This window comes from Monodon monoceros, unplaced genomic scaffold, assembly GCF_005190385.1.
Source record: "Monodon monoceros isolate NGI ecotype Baffin Bay Population unplaced genomic scaffold, NGI_Narwhal_1 Super_Scaffold_16, whole genome shotgun sequence".
Classification (NCBI taxonomy): domain Eukaryota; kingdom Metazoa; phylum Chordata; class Mammalia; order Artiodactyla; family Monodontidae; genus Monodon; species Monodon monoceros.
In genome coordinates, this window is record NW_021703772.1 from 6,474,586 (window position 1) to 6,496,463 (window position 21,878).

Below are 21,878 nucleotides of genomic sequence, written 5' to 3' on the forward strand. Positions count from 1 at the left end.
TGACACCTGTCAGGACACTGAAAGGAAGTCGGCAAGAGAGAGACCACTGGTGTCTCAACGCCCATTTGAGCTAAAAAGGCATGGAAAAGCTCTCCCCAGAACATATCAGCTCCTGAAAGGTGGAACAGGGCCTCCCACGAAGGCAGGAATTAGAAATTCGTTTTGTCTCTGACAGCAGCACTGAAAGTCAACACAGAAGGGGTGGGCATAGGCTGGGTCACACGGAAGGACCCCGCGGCTCTCAGAAAAGATCGTATTGGGTATTTCCTGGTGATCCGGTGGTTAGGACTCCACACTTTCACTACCAAGGGCCTGGGTTCGATCCCTGGTCAGGGAACTAGGATCCCGCAAGCTGCACAGCACAGCCAAAAAAATACCCCACAAGAACAAAAATATCATGCCAATCAGAAGGGACCGGTGTGTCTTCGTGGCAGAGCAGGGGGGACCTGAGGCCTTCCCAGCACTGTCTGGAGGGCTGGGACCCGGGGACCCATCCATACCCCGGCGCATCCCTCCAGGAGAGGACGGCTCCTCCCGAGAGCCCTGCCCCGCTCTGCCTGGGCTTCTGGGGCCGGGCGTGTAGTTGGCTCTTGAGGGGCAGACCCAGGGAACCGCAAACTGCAGCTGGTGGGTAGGTGCTCGGATGGGCACCACTGGGGCAGGCGGCATGAAGCTCCCAGAAGCCCCCAGAAGGCAACTTCTCCTTAGCATACCTGTGTCTGCTTCCTTCCCTTCTCTTCCCAGCCTCTCGGCCTCCACTCCCCTCACGCACCTCCTGGACTCACATCCAGCATAAACTACTTGCAGTCAAATCCTTGTCTGGCGGTCTGCTTCTGCGGGGCACACCGAGACAAGTAAGGTCCGGTCTTCCTCACTGACCCGACCCTGCCAGGGTGATGAGCCCACCAGGCCATCGCCGAGCGGCACCACGAGGCCCTCGGTCACAGAAACCTCCCGCACTAGCTCGGCTTCCATGGCCACCAGCGACATCTGACCCCACACGTCAGCCTGCCCAGAGCAACCACACTCCCTGGTCCCACGGGCCGGGCAGGGAGACTTTCCATAACATCGCTGAACCGGCATCTGGTGGAAACCGTCGGGCCTGGTGAACTTGGACGGGAGCATGAGTCAACCTCCCCAGGGCCCAAAGCTCTGGGACACCTGCAAGAAGGGGTCTGGGGGCTAAGAAGCTGTGAGCAGAGCCATGAGCAGAGCGAGGCAGCCGTGGCAGCCGGCCGGGTCTCCCAGGCAACCCTGACCTCAGCACTGGCCTCCCTCCAGCCCACTACGACACAGAGGCTACACCAGAACAACAGCAAGGCTCCCTGTGTGTCCCTTGTCATCCATGACCACACTCACTGAATCCACTTGGCTGCAGTAGCAAACGGATTCTTTTGTGAACACTGTGCCAGTTATTGGCTGCATGGAATAATGGGAAGTCTGTAAGGCTGGCAACCATCATGGGATCAAATCCCAGCCCTGCCACTTCCTAGCAACCTGGGGAACATTCCAGAACCTCTCCGAGCTCCTGAGTCCTCCTCAGTAAAATGGGATGATGTCGACCCGCACACGTGCTGTGAAGATGAAGCATGGTCGCGTGTACCAGGGCTACGCAGACGAGTGTCAGTCCTTCCATCTCCTCCCCACCTTCCTCCCCTTCACACCAGACCCCTCCAGCTGGGATGGCGGGTGGAAAAGATCTCCCCTCTGAAACCTGAGATACCAGGTGCAAACTGCTGTTAATGTAATTTGGGGCAGGAAACGTCTACACTGGCTGAACCCACTTCATACTAGTTTCCCTGCTGCCATTACTACTAGTAATAGTTCTAAGAGTAACAGCTACCATAAAGGGCTGGCCCCACCCACATATTATCTCATTGAATCCTCACAGCAACCCTTCCTTTACCCCCTATTATGCCCACTTTACAGATAAGGAAACTAAGGCTCAGAGAGTTCATGTAACCTGGCCCATCCCTACACCTAGTTAGAGATACACTGGATCCAGAGACCCAGCTGACGGAAAGGCCCATTTCTGGGCATGATGTTTGGTGACTGCATGTTGTTTACCTGGACCCCGGGCTGAGCGATGAAATGCTGGTCCGTGGCCTCCACCGCCAGCTCCAAACAGCTGCTTCCGCCCCAGGCTTCACAGGAATAGACCAGGAGCTGTTCCGCCAAGTCTTCGTCGCTGCTGTAACACTCCGTGAACAGCTCTAAGTGACATTGTCCCCAGAGAGAGGGAAACGGGAGGCAGGGCTGGCCAATACACAGAACTTTCCCCCCCACCCACCCGGGCCCACCAGCCAAGCCCTGACTTTCATGAAAGCCTGGCTGTGAGCATCCTGGATTATAAAAAGCAAACAGAACACCAGAACAATGTAATTCTCTACTGAACAAAGGGACCTTCTTTGGGCACCCCGCACACAGCACAGCGCCTCCTGGCAGCAGGTGTCCAGAAATGCCCACTGAATTGAGCTGCAGTGAACATGGGGAATGCCCTCTTTGGTGGGGTTCAGCCCCTGGGGAGGGGATCCAGACCCTGAGCCCCCCTCCATCTCATTTACCTCTGTGCTTTCTTGGTGAGGTTCTTTGCGGTTAAGGCACAGTGCAAAAAAAAAAAAAAAAAAAAGCCAAAATGACGTAATAAAAATCACTGGCCCAGGGCTTCCCTGGTGGCGCAGTGGTTAAGAAGCCTCCTGCCAGCGCAGAGGACAAGGATTTGAGCCCTGGTCCGGGAAGATCCCACATGCCGCAGAGCAACTAGGCCCGTGTGCCACAATTACTGAGCCTGCACGCCTAGAGCCCATGAGCCACAACTACTGAAGCCCACGTGCTCCAACTACTGAGCCCACGTGCCTAGAGCCTGTGCTCCGCAGCAAGAGAAGCCACCACAATGAGAAGCCCACGCACCACAACGAAGTGTAGCCCCCGCTCGCCGCAACTAGAGAAAGCCCACGCACAGCAATGAAGACCCAACGCAGCCAAAAATAAAATAAATAAAAATTTAAAAAAAAAACTTAAAAATAAACCAACAACACTGGCCTACTGCACTGAGGGTGTGCTTATATTTTGAGACCTTATGACAAACAGATTGGTGTGTAGCTCCTCAGAGAAAATCCTTTAAAAGTCGAAATGCTCGGAGCCATTGCCCAGCTGAAGTCAATCCAAAAACAACGTAATACCTTGAAATTTTTAATATAGTAGAAGAAATAATCAGACACCTTTTTCCCAACACAGAGAGGCTAAATGCATGAACATTTCTTCATTAGATCAGACAACAGACAAACATGCCTGCATTTTGCAACGTGCCACCTTGCAAACTGAAAACTCCCCAGTGGAAAGAAGAAAACTGAGCCGGCCTAAAATTCTCTGTTGCTGCAAGGCAACTGGTCCTGGATTTCTCACAGTCCCGCGGGGTCCGGGCCCTCTGAGCAGGAGCAATGGCAAGCCGTGTCAAGGGCGGGTGAACAGCGAACAGAGGACAGATGTTTCAGGAGTGTCACACTCAGCGGGGCCTCTGCCCTCTTCCGTTCCAGGTGATGAGAAACATCGCCCTGGAGGGGAGCTGGGCAGCTCGCCTGTTGCCTTGGGTTATAGAAGCTCTGAGCCTCCTAAGTTTGTGGAGATGTGGGACCACCAACACCAGCCCTTATTCACGTGACCTCGTGGGGAATCGAGGCACGGGGACCAACCCAAGATGCCGCTCTGGCTGCTGCCTTTGCCATTAGTAGTAAACCATCTGTGTCCCTAACCCAGGGGTCTGGGGTCTCCTGTCAGTATATGTATAGGAAGCTGGCAGGCTAACCTGTTAGCTTGCACATCAGGTAAAACCTCACACGTGTCAAGGTTTCTGAATAGCATCCCCAAAACAAAACACCCCAAGGCTTCCCTATGGTGCTGAGTTACTTAGACCTGGCCTGGGTGTGGCCCTGGGCAGCTGTGGGATGAGAGAGCCTATATTTCACCACCTTCATTCTTGGAAAAGTCAGTAAATGCCACGCGGTGTGGCTGTGCCGGCCACGGCTCCCGTTCCCAGAGGCTTACCCACTGCTCGGGTCTCGTACTCGTTTGCCAATTCCTCGGACTCCCCTGCAGCATTGATGTCATTCTTCACCTTGGCCAGAGTCTTCAGAAGCTTGCTGGCTCCCAAGGCTGCCAGAGTACAGCCCCTGGTCTTCCAGAGGGGTGAGAATGTCACAGTTAATTCGTAAGCCCTTGCAGTCGAGTCAACATCAAAGTCAGGCAAGCACAGATTGATGGCAAAAGCAGGAAGTGGTAAAAATCTGAACTGTTCATAATGATTCCCAGTAAAATTTGCAATGTGCACCAAGAGTCTTGAACCTGAATATACTCACAGTCTTGAACATGGAATTAACATACAAAAAAAAAATCAAGATAAATGCATCACTAATTATTAGAAAAATGCAAATCAAAACTACAATGAGGTATCACCTCACACCAGTCAGAATGGCCATCTCCAAAAAATCTACAAATCATATATGCTGGAGAGGGTGTGGAGAAAAGGGAACCCTTTTGCACTGTTGGTGGGAATGTAAATTGATACAGCCACTATGGAGAACAGTATGGAGGTTCCTTAACAAACTAAAAATAGAACTGCCATATGACACAGAAATCTCACTACTGGGCATATACCCTGAGAAAACCATAATTCAAAAGGATACATGTACCCCAATGTTCATTGCAGCACTATTTACAATAGCCAGGACATGGAAACAACCTAAATGTCCAATGATAGATGAATGGATAAAGAAGATGTGGTACATATATACAATGGAATATTACTCAGCCATAAAAAGGAACGAAACTGGATCACTTGTAGAGATGTGGATGGACCTATAGAGTGGGTCATACAGAGTGATGTAAGCCAGAAAAAAAAAAAACAAATATTGTACATGCATATATGTGGAATCTAGAAAAAATGGTACAGATGAACCTGTTTGTAGGGCAGGAATAGGGACACAGACATAGAGAACAGACATGTGGACACAGGGGTGGGACGGGAGGGTGGGACAGATTGGGAGATTACGTTTGACATAAATACACTACCATGTGTAAAATAGATAGCTAGTGGGAACCTGCTGTATAGCACTGGGAGCTCAGCTCAGTGCTCTGTGATGACCTAGATGGGGGGGAAGGCGGGGAAGGGGGGGAGGGAGGCCTAAGAGGGAGGGGATATAGGTATGCATATAGCTGGTTCCCTTCATTGTACAGCAGAAACTAACACAACATTGTAAAGCAATTACACTCCAATTAAAAAAACAAGACAAATGCAGGAGAAGCTGAGAGTCAGACGTGGCAATGGGAAGCCTGATGACCCACCATCATGCTGTAACAGCTCAGAGGGGGAAACTGGTCAAGGACACGAAGACTGACAATTATAGTTAGTGAGAGTGTGTGTGTGAATCAATATTCAATACCTAATCTTAGGCTCTAAAAACAGACAATGCAGCTTCTTTTCAACTGCTCATAAATCATTTATAAAAATCATTATGTGTGGAATCACAAAGAAAAGTCTCAATCATTTCCTAAAGCAGGCTTTGAACAGGCCCTACTTCCTGCCTATAATGCAAGAAAGTTAGAAATTAATTTTAAATTAAACTTTAAAAGCTCCTCCACTTGGAAGACAATCACACATCCACACAAACCTAAGAAGCAGGTGCCTCCTGGATTACCCACCAAGCCCAGAACTTTCCAGGGACCTCCCCTCCCAAACACACCCCTGTTCACATGGAAACAGACACAATCATATCCACCGACATCAAATATCCCATTTTACTGAGGACGCTTTAGATTAGGTATGTGAGGTTTGAAAGGGTCAGAACGACCACAACCAAGCATACATCTGCCACAGACTTGGACATTTACCTGCTCCCAAATGGCTTTGGAAAGTTCCTTCTTGTTCTGAAGAATGGCCCAGATGAAGAGTGCCTGCAGGGGGTGCCGAGTAATAGGAGACACGTCCTGGGAGGGATTAGAGCAGGGGGTCAGCACATGCAGATGGAGCACCACTTTGGCAGACACACTAGTGTAAGAATGAAAACAGGGTCAGGATGCCCTAGGAGAGTGCCCCATGTTTGGAGGGCTCTGTAACTTGGCGTCTGAATCCACTTTCACAGAACAGTGATGTGAGTTTCAACAGAATCTTTGATCTATCATAAAAGACAACGTACAAGTAGACGGAAAGGTATAAAGGGTGAAAAAATGGGCTGACAGCAATTTTAAAACTGAATGACTTCTGACAGGCTGAAGAGAAGTTCTTCTCATCATAGAAATCTCTTTCTCATCTAGAAAAATCGTTCTAACTAAATTCTAACTTTCCAATAGTTGAAGTTCAATTATCACAATGTAAAACTAAAGTTATTTCTTTGGAGCGTTATTCAAAGTTACAATTCCTAATACATCAACTAAGAATCCCAGCTCCCATTCAGCCTCCCATATCTTCCAAGGGAACCTTTTCAAATAGAACTCTATGTATATATTCCTTTTAATCTTCCCTACAGGTTTTACCAGTATCCAAAATGTTTCTGGTATAGTTATGGATACTGTGGAGAGTTTTAACATAAATAGCAACAAACAGCTTTTTAAACATTTCCAATTCCTTCAAACACCTAGCTCATTTAGATTTTTGCAACACACATGTAATAAAATTCTAAAACTATAAAAGATCATGACCTAGTTTGAGTTTTCCCAGAAGCAATCAAGCATTTGAGACAAGTAGTTTATTTTGGACAAGATTCCAGGAAAACCACTAGGAAATTGAGGAAATGAGATTGGAAAAGAAAGGACCAACAAGTTGTCACGGTAAATAACCAGAGATTAATCCCACTAGGCAACCCTTGGAGCCAGTGTAGGACACAGGTCTCAGAATTATCTCCTCTGAGCAGGGGGGTTGCTGAGGTATTTATACACCAACTTCTGGCAGTCACTGGGCTCTGACCAGAGCAGACCTTCAGCAAAGAGTTGCAGGTGCTAGAAACTGGGCCTGCCTGTGCTTAAAATAGGAAATCTTGAGAGAATATAAGTGGCACATCCACAACACCTTCTCAAATGGAAACCTGGATTATCTCTTTACAAAGATTCACTGCCCCTTTTATTCACAAAAGGAAACTTGGCAGTTTTCCTGTTCTTTGCATAGGTAGCAGAGAACTATTTTAGGCAGATCATGTCCAAAAGGCTAAGACATGATCAGGCAGCCAGTCATTTTTCCCCATTCCCTGCTAGATGCCTTCAGAAAGTGTGCTGCACCAAGCTTTGCAATTAGAAAATACTGCAATAACTAGTTGTAAAGATAGCACAAAGAATAAAGCAAGAAAATGCACCACTTGTTACCTCGCTAGGACTTGCTAGCTTAAACATAGGCAGTAGGAAAAAATAACAACCCCAACATGTTAACTACATGACAGCAATGAGGTAGGGAGTAGGAAAGATGGAAGTAGAGAGATTTTTTGAGGGAAGACTCAAGAGAGCAAAGAATTCAAGCAGACAACTGTGACAGTACACACATGGAACTCTACGTCTATCTCATCCCTGCTATTCCTGTCTTCCTTCCGGAAGCCTCTTCGGAAGTTAGCAACCAGTTTCCAGACGAACGTGAGGAGGGTGTCATTATAGGAATTCTTGGCAATCTGCAGGTTCCGATACACCAGGGTGCTGAAGTGATTGGAGAAGAGCTCGGTGAGGACGTCATTGGTGAGGAACTTCTGCAGGTTCAAGCCATTCTCCAGAAAGAGGCGGACAAACTTGGGTCTGTCCTTTATGAGAGCCATAAACATGACTTCCTGAAGGTCAGCAGACTGAGGAGAAAGAGCAGAGAGAGAATGCACAGCCTAAATCCAATCAAGAAAACAAGGCACCTTCTTTCTCAGACACATCGCATTTTCAACCATGAGGTAAATAAAATTTATCTTTTCAGTTGTAACACAATATTAGATTACAGCTCAAACATTGAGATGGGGGAAGCAGCAAGGTGGAATCTTTGAAATCAGCCAGATGTGAGCTTGGATGGGAATTGGTCTCTTGCTGTTGTAAAGTGGAGATAATGACACCCACATAAGGATGATGTTGAGGGACTTCCCTGGTGGTCCAGTGGTTAAGACTTTGCCTTCCAATACAGGGGGTGCGTGTTTGATCCCTGGTTGTGGAGATATGATCCCACTTGCCTCGTGGCCAAAAGACCAAAACATAAAACAGAAACAATGTTGTAACAAATTCAATAAAGACTTTAAAAATGGTCCACGTTGAATAAAAATCTAAAAAAAAAAATTACATTAAAAAAAGGGATGATGTTGATCAAGAATTGATCCCAGTGTCTGGCATAAAGGAAGCACTCGCTCCATTAGGGGGCAGGGGGCTCATGGTACAGCTCACACCATTTCTCTGAGGTCTACACTGGACACCAATTGTGACCTAACCACCAGCCAACTTTTCCTTCTGTGCCATGGGGTCGCCCCACTGCCCTTCCCATGCCATGAGGCAAATGCCTGGTCATGTTACATAACCATGAGTCACTGGAACACTTGACAGTGATACCTGGTTATTATCTATCTGTACCTCTACTGTCTGGGCTCCTGGTAATCCTTATCCCATAGAAGCTTATTAAGCATCTTAATAAAGATAATTAACGTGTACTTCAGACACAAACCCGTGGTCCACGGGCCACACCAGCTCTCAGATATGTTCTGATGGTCCTCCATACTATTTCTTACATTTTTTTTTTTTTTTTTTTTGACGGTACACGGGCCTCTCTCACTGTTGTGGCCTCTCCTGTTGCGGAGCACAGGCTCCGGACGTGCAGGCTCAGCGGCCATGGCTCACGGGCCCAGCCGCTCCGCGGCATGTGGGATCTTCCCGGACCTGGGTACGAACCCGCATCCCCTGCATGGGCAGGCGGACTCTCAACCACTGCGCCACCAGGGAAGCCCTATTTCTTACAATTTGATTCAGTTGCCAACATTAAAAATTAGACAGTTCATAAAAATCCACATTGCCAGCATTAAAATCCAGATTCACAAGTAAATACCAGAAGCTCTGACAACACAGAGAACCGTCAGTTGGAGCCAACTGGGGCAGCTCCAGGAGCCTGGGCACTGTAGCCCTGAGCGCCCCCACTAGCCTCGCGGCGGCTCACCCAGCCCACTGTCCTCACTTTAATTGTCTGAGCCCTGGTTCAGGGGAATATCCCCTGCCAAGGGCAGCATTAGCGGTTTCTGTTTCTGTCTGATGTTGGTCCCTCCGGGATCACACATTGTCTGCAGAGCCAACTGCCAAGGTCGGGTCACTTGAGTCCCCCCACTGTGGCTCCAGGTGGGATAGGGGCAAAAAGAGGTAGCTGCCCTGATACTCCGCACTGCTAACAAGCTCCCAGGTTACTCATGCTGCCCCGGGTCCAGGGACCACCCTTTGAGAGCCACTGGCATGTGGAGAAGAGAACAGCTTTGCAGTCAGACACACGTTTGTTTCCAAACCTTGGTTCTACCATTACCTTATGTGCGACCTCGAACAAGACTGTGTCTCAACCTCAGTTTGCTCGTCTGTAAAATAGGTGCTTGTGGGGATGAAATGAGATAACACAGGTCAAGATGCCTTCAGAGATTCAAGTTCGGAGCAGGCCCTCAAAAAACCATCAGAATGGCCCTCCTGTGGTACCCATGGAGCCCTGGCTTATTAACCAGCAAAATGAGATAATCCCTGTGGTGGCTGGCATGACGGCCAAGTGAACTAGCACAGTGAAGCTGCTCTGTGCACTACAAAAGGTTATGCAAAGATCTTTAGTCATTTTTAAACAAAGACTTATATACGGCTTAATATGTGCCAATGTTCTAAGCACTTTAGAAATACTACCTGATTTAATCATCGCAACACTCCAGTGAGGGAGCTACCACTATTATGACCATCTCTGTTTTCAGATGAGCAGCGGTGTGCTGGTAAATACTTTACAACCAGCACTCTGGAAGAAAATAATAAGCCCTGATTTGTAGTATTTGACCATTGCTACAGTGTAAATGCTCCCAACATGGCCAGTCTTCGGCTACCATGTGACATCACTGAATGCACAATTGGGGCCCAACACAGAGTAGCAAGTATGGTGTTTCCAGAATGCAGATACGATAGACATAACCTCCAGGGTATAGATCAGAGTAAAGGTAGTAAAATAGTTAGAAAGGGACAAGTTTGATTATTTATTGCCTTTGTTTTTAATAAAATTTATTTAGTTCTAAGAGTATAGTATTTGATTTTTAATGACTGTATTTAACAACCGACTCAAAAAACCCTAAAAATCTTAGCAGTCAGCTCTTGCTAAAACCAGTATGAACTGACCCCAATTCACCACTGTACAAGGAAACTGAGGAAGGTTAAGTAACTTGCAGAGGTTAACTCATGCAGATGGGCTGGCTCCAGAGTCCATCCTCTCAACCATTATGTCCTTCACTCAACTACCTTTAGCTGAGTTAATAAAATTAAATGTACTATTCAATGCATGCCTGAGTTTATGTTTATTTGTACCATCTGATGTCACTTAAATAGAACATTTCACACACAGGTGTTCATTTCTGAATCAATTACCTAGATTTACAAACAGTTCTGTTTCCCCTCAACTAACTAAAGGCTTGCCATGTGAGATAGGGTTCATTATACTGCAAAGACCAAAGATAATGTTTGCTAGAGGAATGAATAATTTAAAACCCATAAGCCATGATTTTATTTGGATTCTATTCTTAAAATTGATCACATGTAAGGATAACTGAAGTCTGCATCTTTGATTATACAACGATAGGCCTAAAAATGTTTTCACTGCCCACCAGTGACTGAAGAGCTTAAAACAGAGAAGCCTCCACCTTGCAGCTCCAAGTGTGATGGTTTATAATTGTTCCTACAAAACAGAGCTCCTAAGGCGGATCTCACTTTAGTTGTACCCAAAAGGATGCTGCTGGAAAATGCAGTCTTACAGCTCTCATCAAATTCAAAGTGAGAAAAGTCACTCTACTGGAAAAAAATACAGATTTTCTGGACATACAGCTTCCATATTGGAGGTACTCGTTTGCCTGGGGGAGTCCTGATTTTCTAACTCTAAGATATTCATTGTATGTCTTTAATCAACTTGTTCTATTTTTCTCTTATGCGTCTCACTGCTGGCAATTCTCTTATGAGAACTTGGCTAAGAAGGTGGGGCAGGGCACAAAATGAGTACCGCTGTCTGGATTTTTAGTTGAGTTATTTCTGATAAACCCCTTTCAATCATCCTGCACTTAGTTTCCCCACATTTCTGTCCATCAACTCCCAGGAGGAAATCTGCACCTCAACACCTCAATGGAGAATCGCCTCTCATATCATGGCGGGAAAGCTATAAACTTTGGATGGTAATGGTGGATTGATGTTACCTTACATTAGTGTATTTATTTTTATTATCTCTTTGCAAGCAACCTACTAAGTCAATGTTATTATCCCCTACTACAGATGAGGAAAGTGAGCCTTGGCAACACTGATGTACCAGGACAGGACAATCTTTTACAACATTCAAGGGCAAAGACCCTGTCAGAAATGGACCAGACCTGTCACTGGATAACCCAGGAGGGCTTCCTATGTACCTCCCACCGGCGGTCATTGGTGAAAATCTCATCACTGGCTAGGTCCAGCTGGTTCCACTCCAGCAGAAGCTTCAGCTGCCCATTCCAGTTATCCTTATCTTGTTCATTGGTGCTAAAGGCTGTAAGAGGACAGGGAAAAAAATCAAACACCCAGAAACAAGAGAGTCAGAACCATTCCATATGGCCAATTATCAGAGCCATTTATCAAAGGAGATTCTAAGCATGTTATCTTAGAATCAGACACTCAGAGCCGTCATTTCGCTGACAGTTTATTTTCACTCAATCTTATGCATATTCTATATGTCCCAAAGTATGTAATGTGGATCAATCTAGGTGATAATATCTTTCCATTTCATATCCTAACAGTGTAACTATGGTATATTGATATTTTTCCATACATGCAGATTCCGTAAATGTCACATTTCCAGGACCACATCTGACTTTTACTATATCTAAAGCTATGACATAATGAGCTCTATCATAACAAGACTCCACTTGTCTTTTTCAGAGCTGATAATTTCTGTACCTATGTATCTCTACAGATATAGTCCCATTTTAATAAATATCCTTACAACCAAATTCCTGACAAGCACAGTAAGAATGATTCTAATAAATAGCTAAGGCTTAAAGTGCACTTCTCTTGTGCCTTACTCTGCTCTGCATGCCTTAAATATATTAATCAGATGGCTCAACTCCACGTGGCCTTTGCCAGGGGTCTATTTACTTCAGGTAATTCCACCTTGATGGGATTCTCAGGCAGCAAAGTTCACACATGAGATTTTAAAACTGAGGTTCATTCATGAGCATAGGAGATGTGTTAACCCCTGAAACTGAATGCAAAATTATCTATGTGTGTGTGCACATGTGTACACAGATGTGGAATCCTGGGACAAAGGTCCATAGTTTTTATCATATTCTCAAAGTGTCTGAGACTCAGATAAAGATTCTAAACCACTGCTGGAGACAGCTCTTTGGAAAGCACTGTGATCATCTTTAACTGATATTTTGATGACATAAAAATTCTTATTCTGGGGGCTTCCCTGGTGGCGCAGTGGTTGAGAGTCTGCCTGCCGATGCAGAGGACATGGGTTCGTGCCCCGGTCCGGGAAGATCCCACATGCCGCGGAGCGGCTGGGCCCGTGAGCCATGGCCGCTGAGCCTGCACGTCCGGAGCCTGTGCTCCACAACGGGAGAGGCCGCGACAGTGAGAGGCCCGTGTACCACAAAAAAAAAAAAAAAAAAAAAAATTCTTGTTCTGTTAAATACATACAACCAAGGAGATTTAACTCAGCAGGTCAATAGTAGTTATTCCAACTTCTAATATATGCTAATCAAAATTAAGTGCAAGATTATATTTCAGTAAAGCTGTTTTAAAAAATAAATGGAAGCCATTAAAAGCCACAGAAAGCAACACAAAGCTGAAACTTCTACAGGAGCTAATTTTACTCACCTTTGTACAATGCATAGGAGATAGCATTGCTCACAATTTCATCCCCAGCTTCTTCTATTTTAATAACGGTTAATAGGTGAGAACTTTCGAGAATTTCTTTGAGCTGGCAAGATTTAAAGAGCAGAGTTGTCAGCCAACTGATTTCAGGCACAAGGAGCATAAACTCTCTTTTGGTGAGGAATATTTTATTCCATTTTTTTAAACACAACCTATAGGAATGTTCCAAATCTCCTTCCCTCTTCTACAGCACCTGTACCCACAGCATCTAATTTCTAAATTGGAATAGTGAGTCCTGACCAAAATGAGAATAAAGTACTGGCTCTACAAGGGCACATATATCAACAAGTCCCTATCAAAAAGCTGAGAGAGGAACCCTCCTACATTGTTGGTGGGAATGTAAATTGGTACAGCCACTATGGAGAACGGTATGGAAGTTCCTTTAAAAACTAAAAATAGAGCTACCATATGATCCAGGCATCCCACTGCTGGGCATATATCCAGGGAAAACCATACTTCAAAAAGATACATGCACCCCAATGTTCATTGCAGCACTATTTACAATAGCCAGGACATGGAAGCAACCTAAATGTCCATCGATGGAAGAATGGATAAAGAAGATGTGGTATATATATACGATGGAATATTACTCTACCATAAAAAAGGAATAAAATAATGCCATTTGCAGTGACATGGATGGACCTAGAGGTTGTCATACTGAGTGAAGTCAGACAGGGAAAGACAAATATCACATGATATCGCTTATATGTGGAATCTAAGAAATAATGGTACAAATGAACCTATTTACAAAACAGAAATAGAGTCATAGATGTAGAAAAAAAATTAGGGTTACCAAGGGGGAAAGGAGGGGCAGGAAAGATAAATTGGGATTGGCATATACACACTACTATACATAAAAATAGATAACTAATAAGAACCTACTGTATAGCACAGGGAATTCTACTCAGTACTCTGTAATGATCTATATGGTAATAGAATCTAAAAAAGAGTGGATTGATGTATATATATAACTGATTCACTTTGCTGTATAGCAGAAACCAACACAACATTGTAAATCAACTATACTCCAATAAAAATTAATTTTTTAAAAAAAGCTGAGAGACTCATTGACTAGGGATGAGTGTGTGTGTGTGTGTGTGTGTGTGTGTGTGTGTGTAAAACACATGGTAGGTGCTCAGTTGCTGAATGAGTGAATAAATGCAGAAAAGACAACAGAAGACCACAGAAGTCATCCGAGTGTGGACGTAGGGCTTAGATTATAGGAAGGAAATTTCAGTGTGAACAAAAGCCAAGACAACTTGGTGACTGACTAAAGCGACAAGGAATTCACTATATTATCCTTTGTGATTTTTCTTTAAAATTTAATTTTAAGACACTTTTTAAGATTCAAGAGCTGGGGGAGAGGCAGAGCCCTTGATTCCAAGGATTCAGGCATTGGCGAGCTTGGTGGGAGCTTGGCAAGGAAGAGCTCCTTCTGGAGGAGGAAACGAGTCTGGCTGTGGTTAGACTGAGTTCAAGATGGTGGTGGGTTTTCCTGGCAACATTTGGAAATGAGGGCCTAAAACTACAGAGAGTTTCAGCTGGGTGGAGAGGGAAGCCTCAGGTCAGGCTGGAAGGGTGAAGATGTGGACTAAAAAGGGCCCTTGCATATATCCAGAAAAGATGAAAGCTCTTAATTCAAAAAGATATTTACACCCCAATGTTCATGGTAGCACTACTTACAGTAGCCAAGACATGAAAGCAACCCAAGTGCCCATCAACAGATGAATGGATAAAGAAGATGTGTGTGTGTGTGTGTGTGTGTGTGTGTGTGTGTGCGTGTGTGTGTGTATATATATATAGAGAGAGAGAACTGAATCACTTTGCTGTACACCTGACACTAACACAATACTGTCACTCAGCTATAGTTCAATTTAAAAAGAAAAGAAAAAAGAAAAGCCCTTGGATTTGGACTTTAGGAGGTGACCTCAAGGCTGCAGTTTCCTGGGAAAAATAGTGTCGGAGGCCCTAGTTCAAAGGACATCTGAGAGTGACGAGGAAATAAATGAAAACGGCAGGAAAACACAAGTCGCAGTGAGTTTGATGGAGAGAGGAGAAGGGGCTGACAGCAGGAGGGGAGGGGCCCTCTCATTATGCTGGCAGCCTTTGTTCAGGCAGAGGAAAGGGGTCCAGCCAGAAATGACAGGAAGGGAAGGGTCTAGGTCCCAAGATTCTGGGGCACAAGTGGGGGTAAGCAGCACAGAGGGGGTGAGACATCTTTTCCTTCAAAATGAAAAGGAAGAAGGAGAAGGTGAATATGGATATAGAGCAAACTGATGGGACCCAGAGATGCTGCAGGGGCGCCTACCTCATCCCCCCTCCCCACCCACGTACTCTCACCTCCTCGGATACTAACCCTCTACTGCAGCCAGTGTGACCTTAACTGAATACACTTGGATCATGCCTCATCCTGCCTCAAACCCTTCAGTGACTTCCCACTACACCTGAACAAGAACAAAACCCTCAAAAGTCCTCCAGTTTCCACCCACAGCATCCTCACTGCCATCTTTCAACTCCTCAGTAGCCATGCTTACCTCACATCTCAGGAACTTTGCACCAAACAACCCCAGCCCTCACCCTTGAACCCCACCCATCATTCAGACATGGCTCCCATGCCACTGCCCCTGAGAAGCCCTCCCTTGAAAGGCCTTCCACACCAGGCCAGGCTCCCTTGGCTCAAGCCCTGTGTATCCATGCTACCTTTCTTCAGAACACCCTTTCTGTTTTGAAACTATACAATACATTGTATTGTAATCACTCAACATGAATTTTTTTCAATTTCTGTGCTCTCTCTGAGGATAAGCACTCCCTGTTGCGTATACTGTTCTTTCTGAAATGCCTGTTCCAGTACCAGGCATACAGTATGTGCTCAATAAACAACAAATAAACAAATCCAGGTGTTTGAAATAAATGAATGAATGAATGATACCTTGGTTAGCAGATAGACTGGAAGACTTGAAGGGTCAAGTTATTGAGAAGGTGGGGAGTAGATACAGCAGAATAACTATGAGAGCACTGCTAGGGGAGGAGGGCCTGGTCCCAGTGGGGAAGAATACAGGGTCTCTTGAAGAGGATGAGAAACCATAAGGTCAGGTTAGGGTGCTCTTTGTCCACATGATCAGTAAGGTCACCCACAATTACCCTGGGAGTTTGCTCAATTAATATTTGATTGGAGATTGGTTCAAGATGGCAGAGTAGAAGGACGTGCGCTCACTCCCTCTCGTGAGAGCACCAGAATCACAACTAACTGCTGAACAATCATCGACAGGAAGACGCTGGAACTCACCAAAGAAGACACCCCACAACCAAAAACAAAGGAGAAGCCACAATGGGATGGTAGGAGGGGAACAATCACAGTAAAATCAAATCCCATAACTGCTGGGTGGGTGGCTCACAAACTTGAGTACACTTATACCACAGAAGTCCACCCACTGGAGTGAAGGTTCTGAGTCCCATGTCAGGCTTCCCAACCTGGGGGTCTGGCAATGGGAGGAGGAATTCCTAGAGAGTCAGACTTTGAGGGCTAGTGGGATTTGACTGCAGGACTTCGGCAGGACTGGGGAAAAAAGAGGCTCCACTCTTGGAGGGCATACACAAAGAAGTGTGCGCGTGGGGACCCAGGGGAAGGAGCAGTGACCCCATAGGAGACTGAATCAGACCTACCTGCTAGTGTTGGAGGGTTTCCTGTGGAGGTAAGGGGGTGGCTGTGGCTCACCATGGGGACAAGGACACTGGAAACAGAAGGTCTGGGAAGTACTGCTTGGCATGAGCCCTCCCAGAGTCCATCGTTAGCCCCACCAATGAGCAGGTAGCTTCCAGTGCTGGGTTGCCTGAGGCCAAACAACCAACAGGGAGGGAACCCAGCCCCACCCAGACAAGCAGATAAGCGGATTAAAGTTTTACTGAGCTCTGCCCACCACAGCAACACCCAGCTCTACCAAGCACCAGTCCCTCCCATCAGGAAGCTTGCACAAGCCTCTTAGATAGCCTTATCCACCAGAGGGCAGACAGCAGAAGCAAAAAGAACTACAATTCTGCAGCCTGTGGAAGGAAAACCACATTCACAGAAAGACAGACAAAATGAAAAGGCAGAGGACTTTGTACCAGATGAAGGAACAAGATAAAACCCCATAAAAACAACTAAATGAAGTGGAGATAGGCAACCTGCCAGAAAAAGAATTCAGAATAATGATAGTGAAGATGATCCAGGACCTCAGAAAAAGAATGGAGGCAAAGATCGAGAAGATGCAAGAAATGTTTAACAAAGACCTAGAAGAGTTAAAGAACAAACACCTAACAGAATTAAAGAACAAACAAAGAGATGAACAATACAATAACTGAAATGAAAAATACACTAGAAGGAATCAATAGCAGAATAACTGAGGCAGAAGAACGGATAAGTGACCTGGAAGACAGAATGGTGGAATGCACTGCTGCAGAAGAGAATAGAGAAAAAAGAATGAAAAGAAACAAAGACAGCCTAAGAGACCTCTGGGACAACATTAAACGCAACGACATTCACATTATAGAGGTCTCAGAAGGAAAAGAGAGAGAAAAAGGACCGGAGAAAATATTTGAAGAGATTGTAGTCAAAAACTTCCCTAACATGGGAAAGGAAATAGCCACCCAAGTCCAGGAAGTGCAGAGAGTCCCAGGCAGAATAAATCCAAGGAGAAACATGCCGAGACACATAGTAATGAAACTGACAAAAGTTAAAGACAAAGAAAACTTATTGAAAGCAACAAGGGAAAAATGACAAATGACATACAAGGGAACTCCAATAAGGTTAACAGCTGATTTCTCAGCAGAAACTCTACAGGCCAGAAGGAAGTGGCATGATATATCTAAAGTGATGAAACTGAAGAACCTACAACCAAGATGTTGTTGCCTCTACCTGGCAAGGATCTCATTCAGATTCAATGGAGAAATCAAAAGCTTTACAGACAAGCAAAAGCTAAGAGAATTCAGCACCACCAAACCAGCTCTACAACAAATGTTAAAGGAACCTCTCTAAGTGAGAAACACAAGAGAAGAAAAGGAGCTACAAAAACAATTAAGAAAATGGTAATAGGAACATACATATGGATAATTACCTTAAATGTGAATGGATTAAATGCTTCAACCAAAAGACACAGGCTTGCTGAATGGATACAAAAATAAGACCCATATATATGCTGTCTACAGGAGACCCACTTCAGACCTAGGGACAAATACAGACTGAAAGTGAGGGAATGGAAAAAGATATTCCATGCAAATGGAAATCAAAAGAAAGCTGGAATAGCAATACTCATATAAGATAAAATAGACTTTAAAATAAAGAATGTTAAAAGAGACAAGGAAGGACACTACATAATGATGAAGGGATGAATCCAATAAGATATAACAATTATAAATATATATGCACCCAACATAGGAGCACCTCAATACATAAGGCAACTGCTAACAGCTATAAAAGAGGAAATCACGTAACACAATAATAGTGGGGGGCTTTAACACGTCACTTACACCAATGGACAGATCATCCAAAATGAAAATAAATAAGGAAACACAAGCTTTAAATGACATAATAGACCAGATAGATTTAATTGATATTTATGACATTCCATCCAAAAACAGTAGATTACACTTTCTTCTCAAGTGTGCACAGAACATTCTCAGGAATAGATCACATCTTGGGTCACAAATCAAGCCTTGGTAAATTTGAGAAAACTGAAACCATAACAAGCATATTTTCCGACCACAACACTATGAGATTAGAAATCAATTACGGAAAAAAAACGTAAAAAACACAAACACATGAAGGCTAAACAATACGTTACTAAATAACCAAGAGATCACTGAAGAAATCAAAGAGGAAATCAAAAAATACCTAGAGACAAATTACAATGAAAACATGATGATCCAAAACCTATGGGATGCAGCAAAAGCAGTTCTAAGACGGAATTTTATAGCAATACAAGCCTACCTCAAGAAACAAGAAAAATCTCAAGTAAACAATCTAACCCTACACCTAAAGGAACTAGAGAAAGAAGAACAAACAAAACCCAAAGTTAGTAGAAGGAAAGAAAACATAAAGATCAAAGCAGAAACAAATGAAATAGAAACAAAGAAAACAATAGCAAAGATCAATAAAACTAAAAGCTGGTTCTTTGAGAAGATAAACAAAATTGATAAACCTTTAGCCAGACTCATCAAGAAAAAGAGGGAGAGGACTTAAATCAATAAAAAAAAATGGAGAAGAAAAGAAAAAGGAGAAGTTACAATATACACTGCAGAAATACAAAGCATCCTAAGAGGCTACTACAGACAACTCTATGCCAATAAAAGGGACAACCTGGAAGAAATGGACACATTCTTAGAAAGGTATAACCTTCTAAGACTGAACCAGGAAGAAATAGAAAACAGGAACAGACGAATCACAAGTAATGAAACTGAAACTATGATTAAAAATCTTCCAACAAACAAAGTCCAGGACCAGATGGCTTCACAGGTGAATTCTATCAAACATTTAGAGAAGAGCTAACACCCATCCTTCTCAAACTCTTCCAAAAAATTGCAGAGGAAGGAACACTCCCGAACTCATTCTATGAGGCCACCATCACCCTGATACCAAAACCAGACAAAGATACTACAAAAAAAGAAAATTACAGACCAATATCTCTGATGAATATAGGTGCAAAAATCCTCAACAAAAGACTAGCAAACCGAATCCAACAACACATTAAAAGGATCATACACCATGATAAAGTGGTATTTATCCCAGGGATGCAAGGATTCTTCAATATATGCAAATCAATCAATGTGATACACCATATTAACAAATTGAAGAATAAAAACCATTTGATCATCTCAATAGATGCAGAAAAAGCTTTTGACAAGATTCAACACGGATTTATGATAAACACTCTCCAGAAAGTGGGCATAGAGGGAACCTACCTCAACATAATAAAGGCCATATACAACAAACCCCCAGCAAACATCATTCTCAATGGTGAAAAACTGAAGGCATTTCCTCTAAGATCAGGAAAAAGACAAGGATGTCCACTCTCACCACTATTATTCAACATAGTTTTGGAAGTTGTAGCCATGGCAATCAGAGGAGAAACAGAAATAAAAGGAATACAAATTGGAAAAGAAGTAAAACTGTCACTGTTTGCAGATGACATGATACTACACATAGAGAATCCTAAAGATGCCACCAGAAAACTACTAGAGTGAATCAATGAATCTGGTAAAGCTGCAGGATACAAAATTAATGCACAGAAATCTCTTGCATTCCTATACACTAGCAACAAAAGATCAGAAAGAGAAATTAAGGAAATAATCCCATTCACCACTGCAACAAAAAGAATAAAATACCTTGGAATAAACCTACCTAAGGAGGTAAAAGACCTGTACTCAGAAAACTATAAGACACTGATGAAAGAAATCAAAGATGACACAAACAGATGGAGAGATATACCATGTTCTTGGATTGGAAGAATCAATATTGTGAAAATGACTATACTACCCAAAGCAATCTACAGATTCAATGCAATCCCTATCAAATTACCAGTGGCATTTTTTACAAAGCTAGAACAAAAAATCTTAAAATTTGTATGGAGACACAGAAGACCCCAAATAGCCAAAGCGGTCTTGAGGGAAAAAAACGGAGCTGGAGGAATCAGACTCCCTGACTTTAGACTATGCTACAAATCTACAGTAATCAAGACAACATGATATTGGCACAAAAACAGAAATATAAATCAATGGAACAGGATAGAAAGCCCAGAGATAAACCCACGCACCTATGGTCAACTAATCTATGACAAAGGACACAAGGATATACAATGGAGAAAAGACAGTCCCTTCAATAAGTGGTGCTGGGAAAACTGGACAGCTACATGTAAAAGAATGAAATTAGAACACTCCCTAACACCATACACAAAAATAAACTCAAAATGGATTAGAGACCTAAATGTAAGACAGGACACTACAAAACTCTTAGAGGAAAACATAGGAAGAACACTCTTTGACATGATTCACAACAAAATCTTTTTTGATCCACCCCCTAGAGTAATGGAAATAAAAACAAAAATAAATAAATGTGACCTAATGAAACTCAAAAGCTTTTGCACAGCAAAGGAAACTACAAGCAAGACAAAAAGACAACCCTCAGAATGGGAGAAAATATTTGCAAGTGAATCAACAGACAAATGATTAATCTCCAAAATATATAAACAGCTCATGCAGCTCAATATTAAAAAAACAAACAACCCAATCTAAAAATGGGCAGAAGAACTAAATAGACATTTCTCCAAAGAAGACATACAGATTGCCAAGAAGCACATGAAAAGCGGCTCAACATCACTAATTATTAGAGAAATGCAAATCAAAACTACCATGAGGTATCACCTCACACCAGTCAGAATGGGCATCATCAGAAAATCTATAAACAACAAATGCTGGAGAGGGTGTGGAGAAAAGGGAACCCTCTTGCACTGTTGGTGGGAATGTAAATTGATACAGCCACTATGCAGAACAGTATGGAGGTTCCTTAAAAAACTAAAACTAGAATTACCATATGACCCAGCAATCCCACTACTGGGCATATACCCAGAGAAAACCATAATTCAAAATGACACATGTACCCCAATGTTCATTGCAGCACTACTTACAATAGCCAGGTCATGGAAGCAACCTAAATGCCCATCGACAGACGAATGGATAAAGAAGATGTGGTACATATATACGATGGAATATTACTAAGCCATAAAAAGGAATGA

General features: G+C 43.7%; 1 protein-coding gene across 1 annotated transcript in view; it reads right to left on the reverse strand.

The window, feature by feature from the left end:
* The window catches only part of TRPM8 (transient receptor potential cation channel subfamily M member 8), a 103,582-nt gene that overhangs the window by 41,099 nt on the left and 40,605 nt on the right, over positions 1-21,878 (reverse strand). Inside the window, exons 10-15 of the mRNA XM_029225301.1 lie at positions 13,057-13,159; positions 11,607-11,725; positions 7,524-7,814; positions 5,887-5,982; positions 4,045-4,174; positions 2,068-2,213 (exon numbers count right to left, since the gene is read on the reverse strand). Coding sequence (XP_029081134.1) covers positions 2,068-2,213; positions 4,045-4,174; positions 5,887-5,982; positions 7,524-7,814; positions 11,607-11,725; positions 13,057-13,159 — 885 coding nt within the window. The remainder of the gene's footprint in view (positions 1-2,067; positions 2,214-4,044; positions 4,175-5,886; positions 5,983-7,523; positions 7,815-11,606; positions 11,726-13,056; positions 13,160-21,878) is intronic.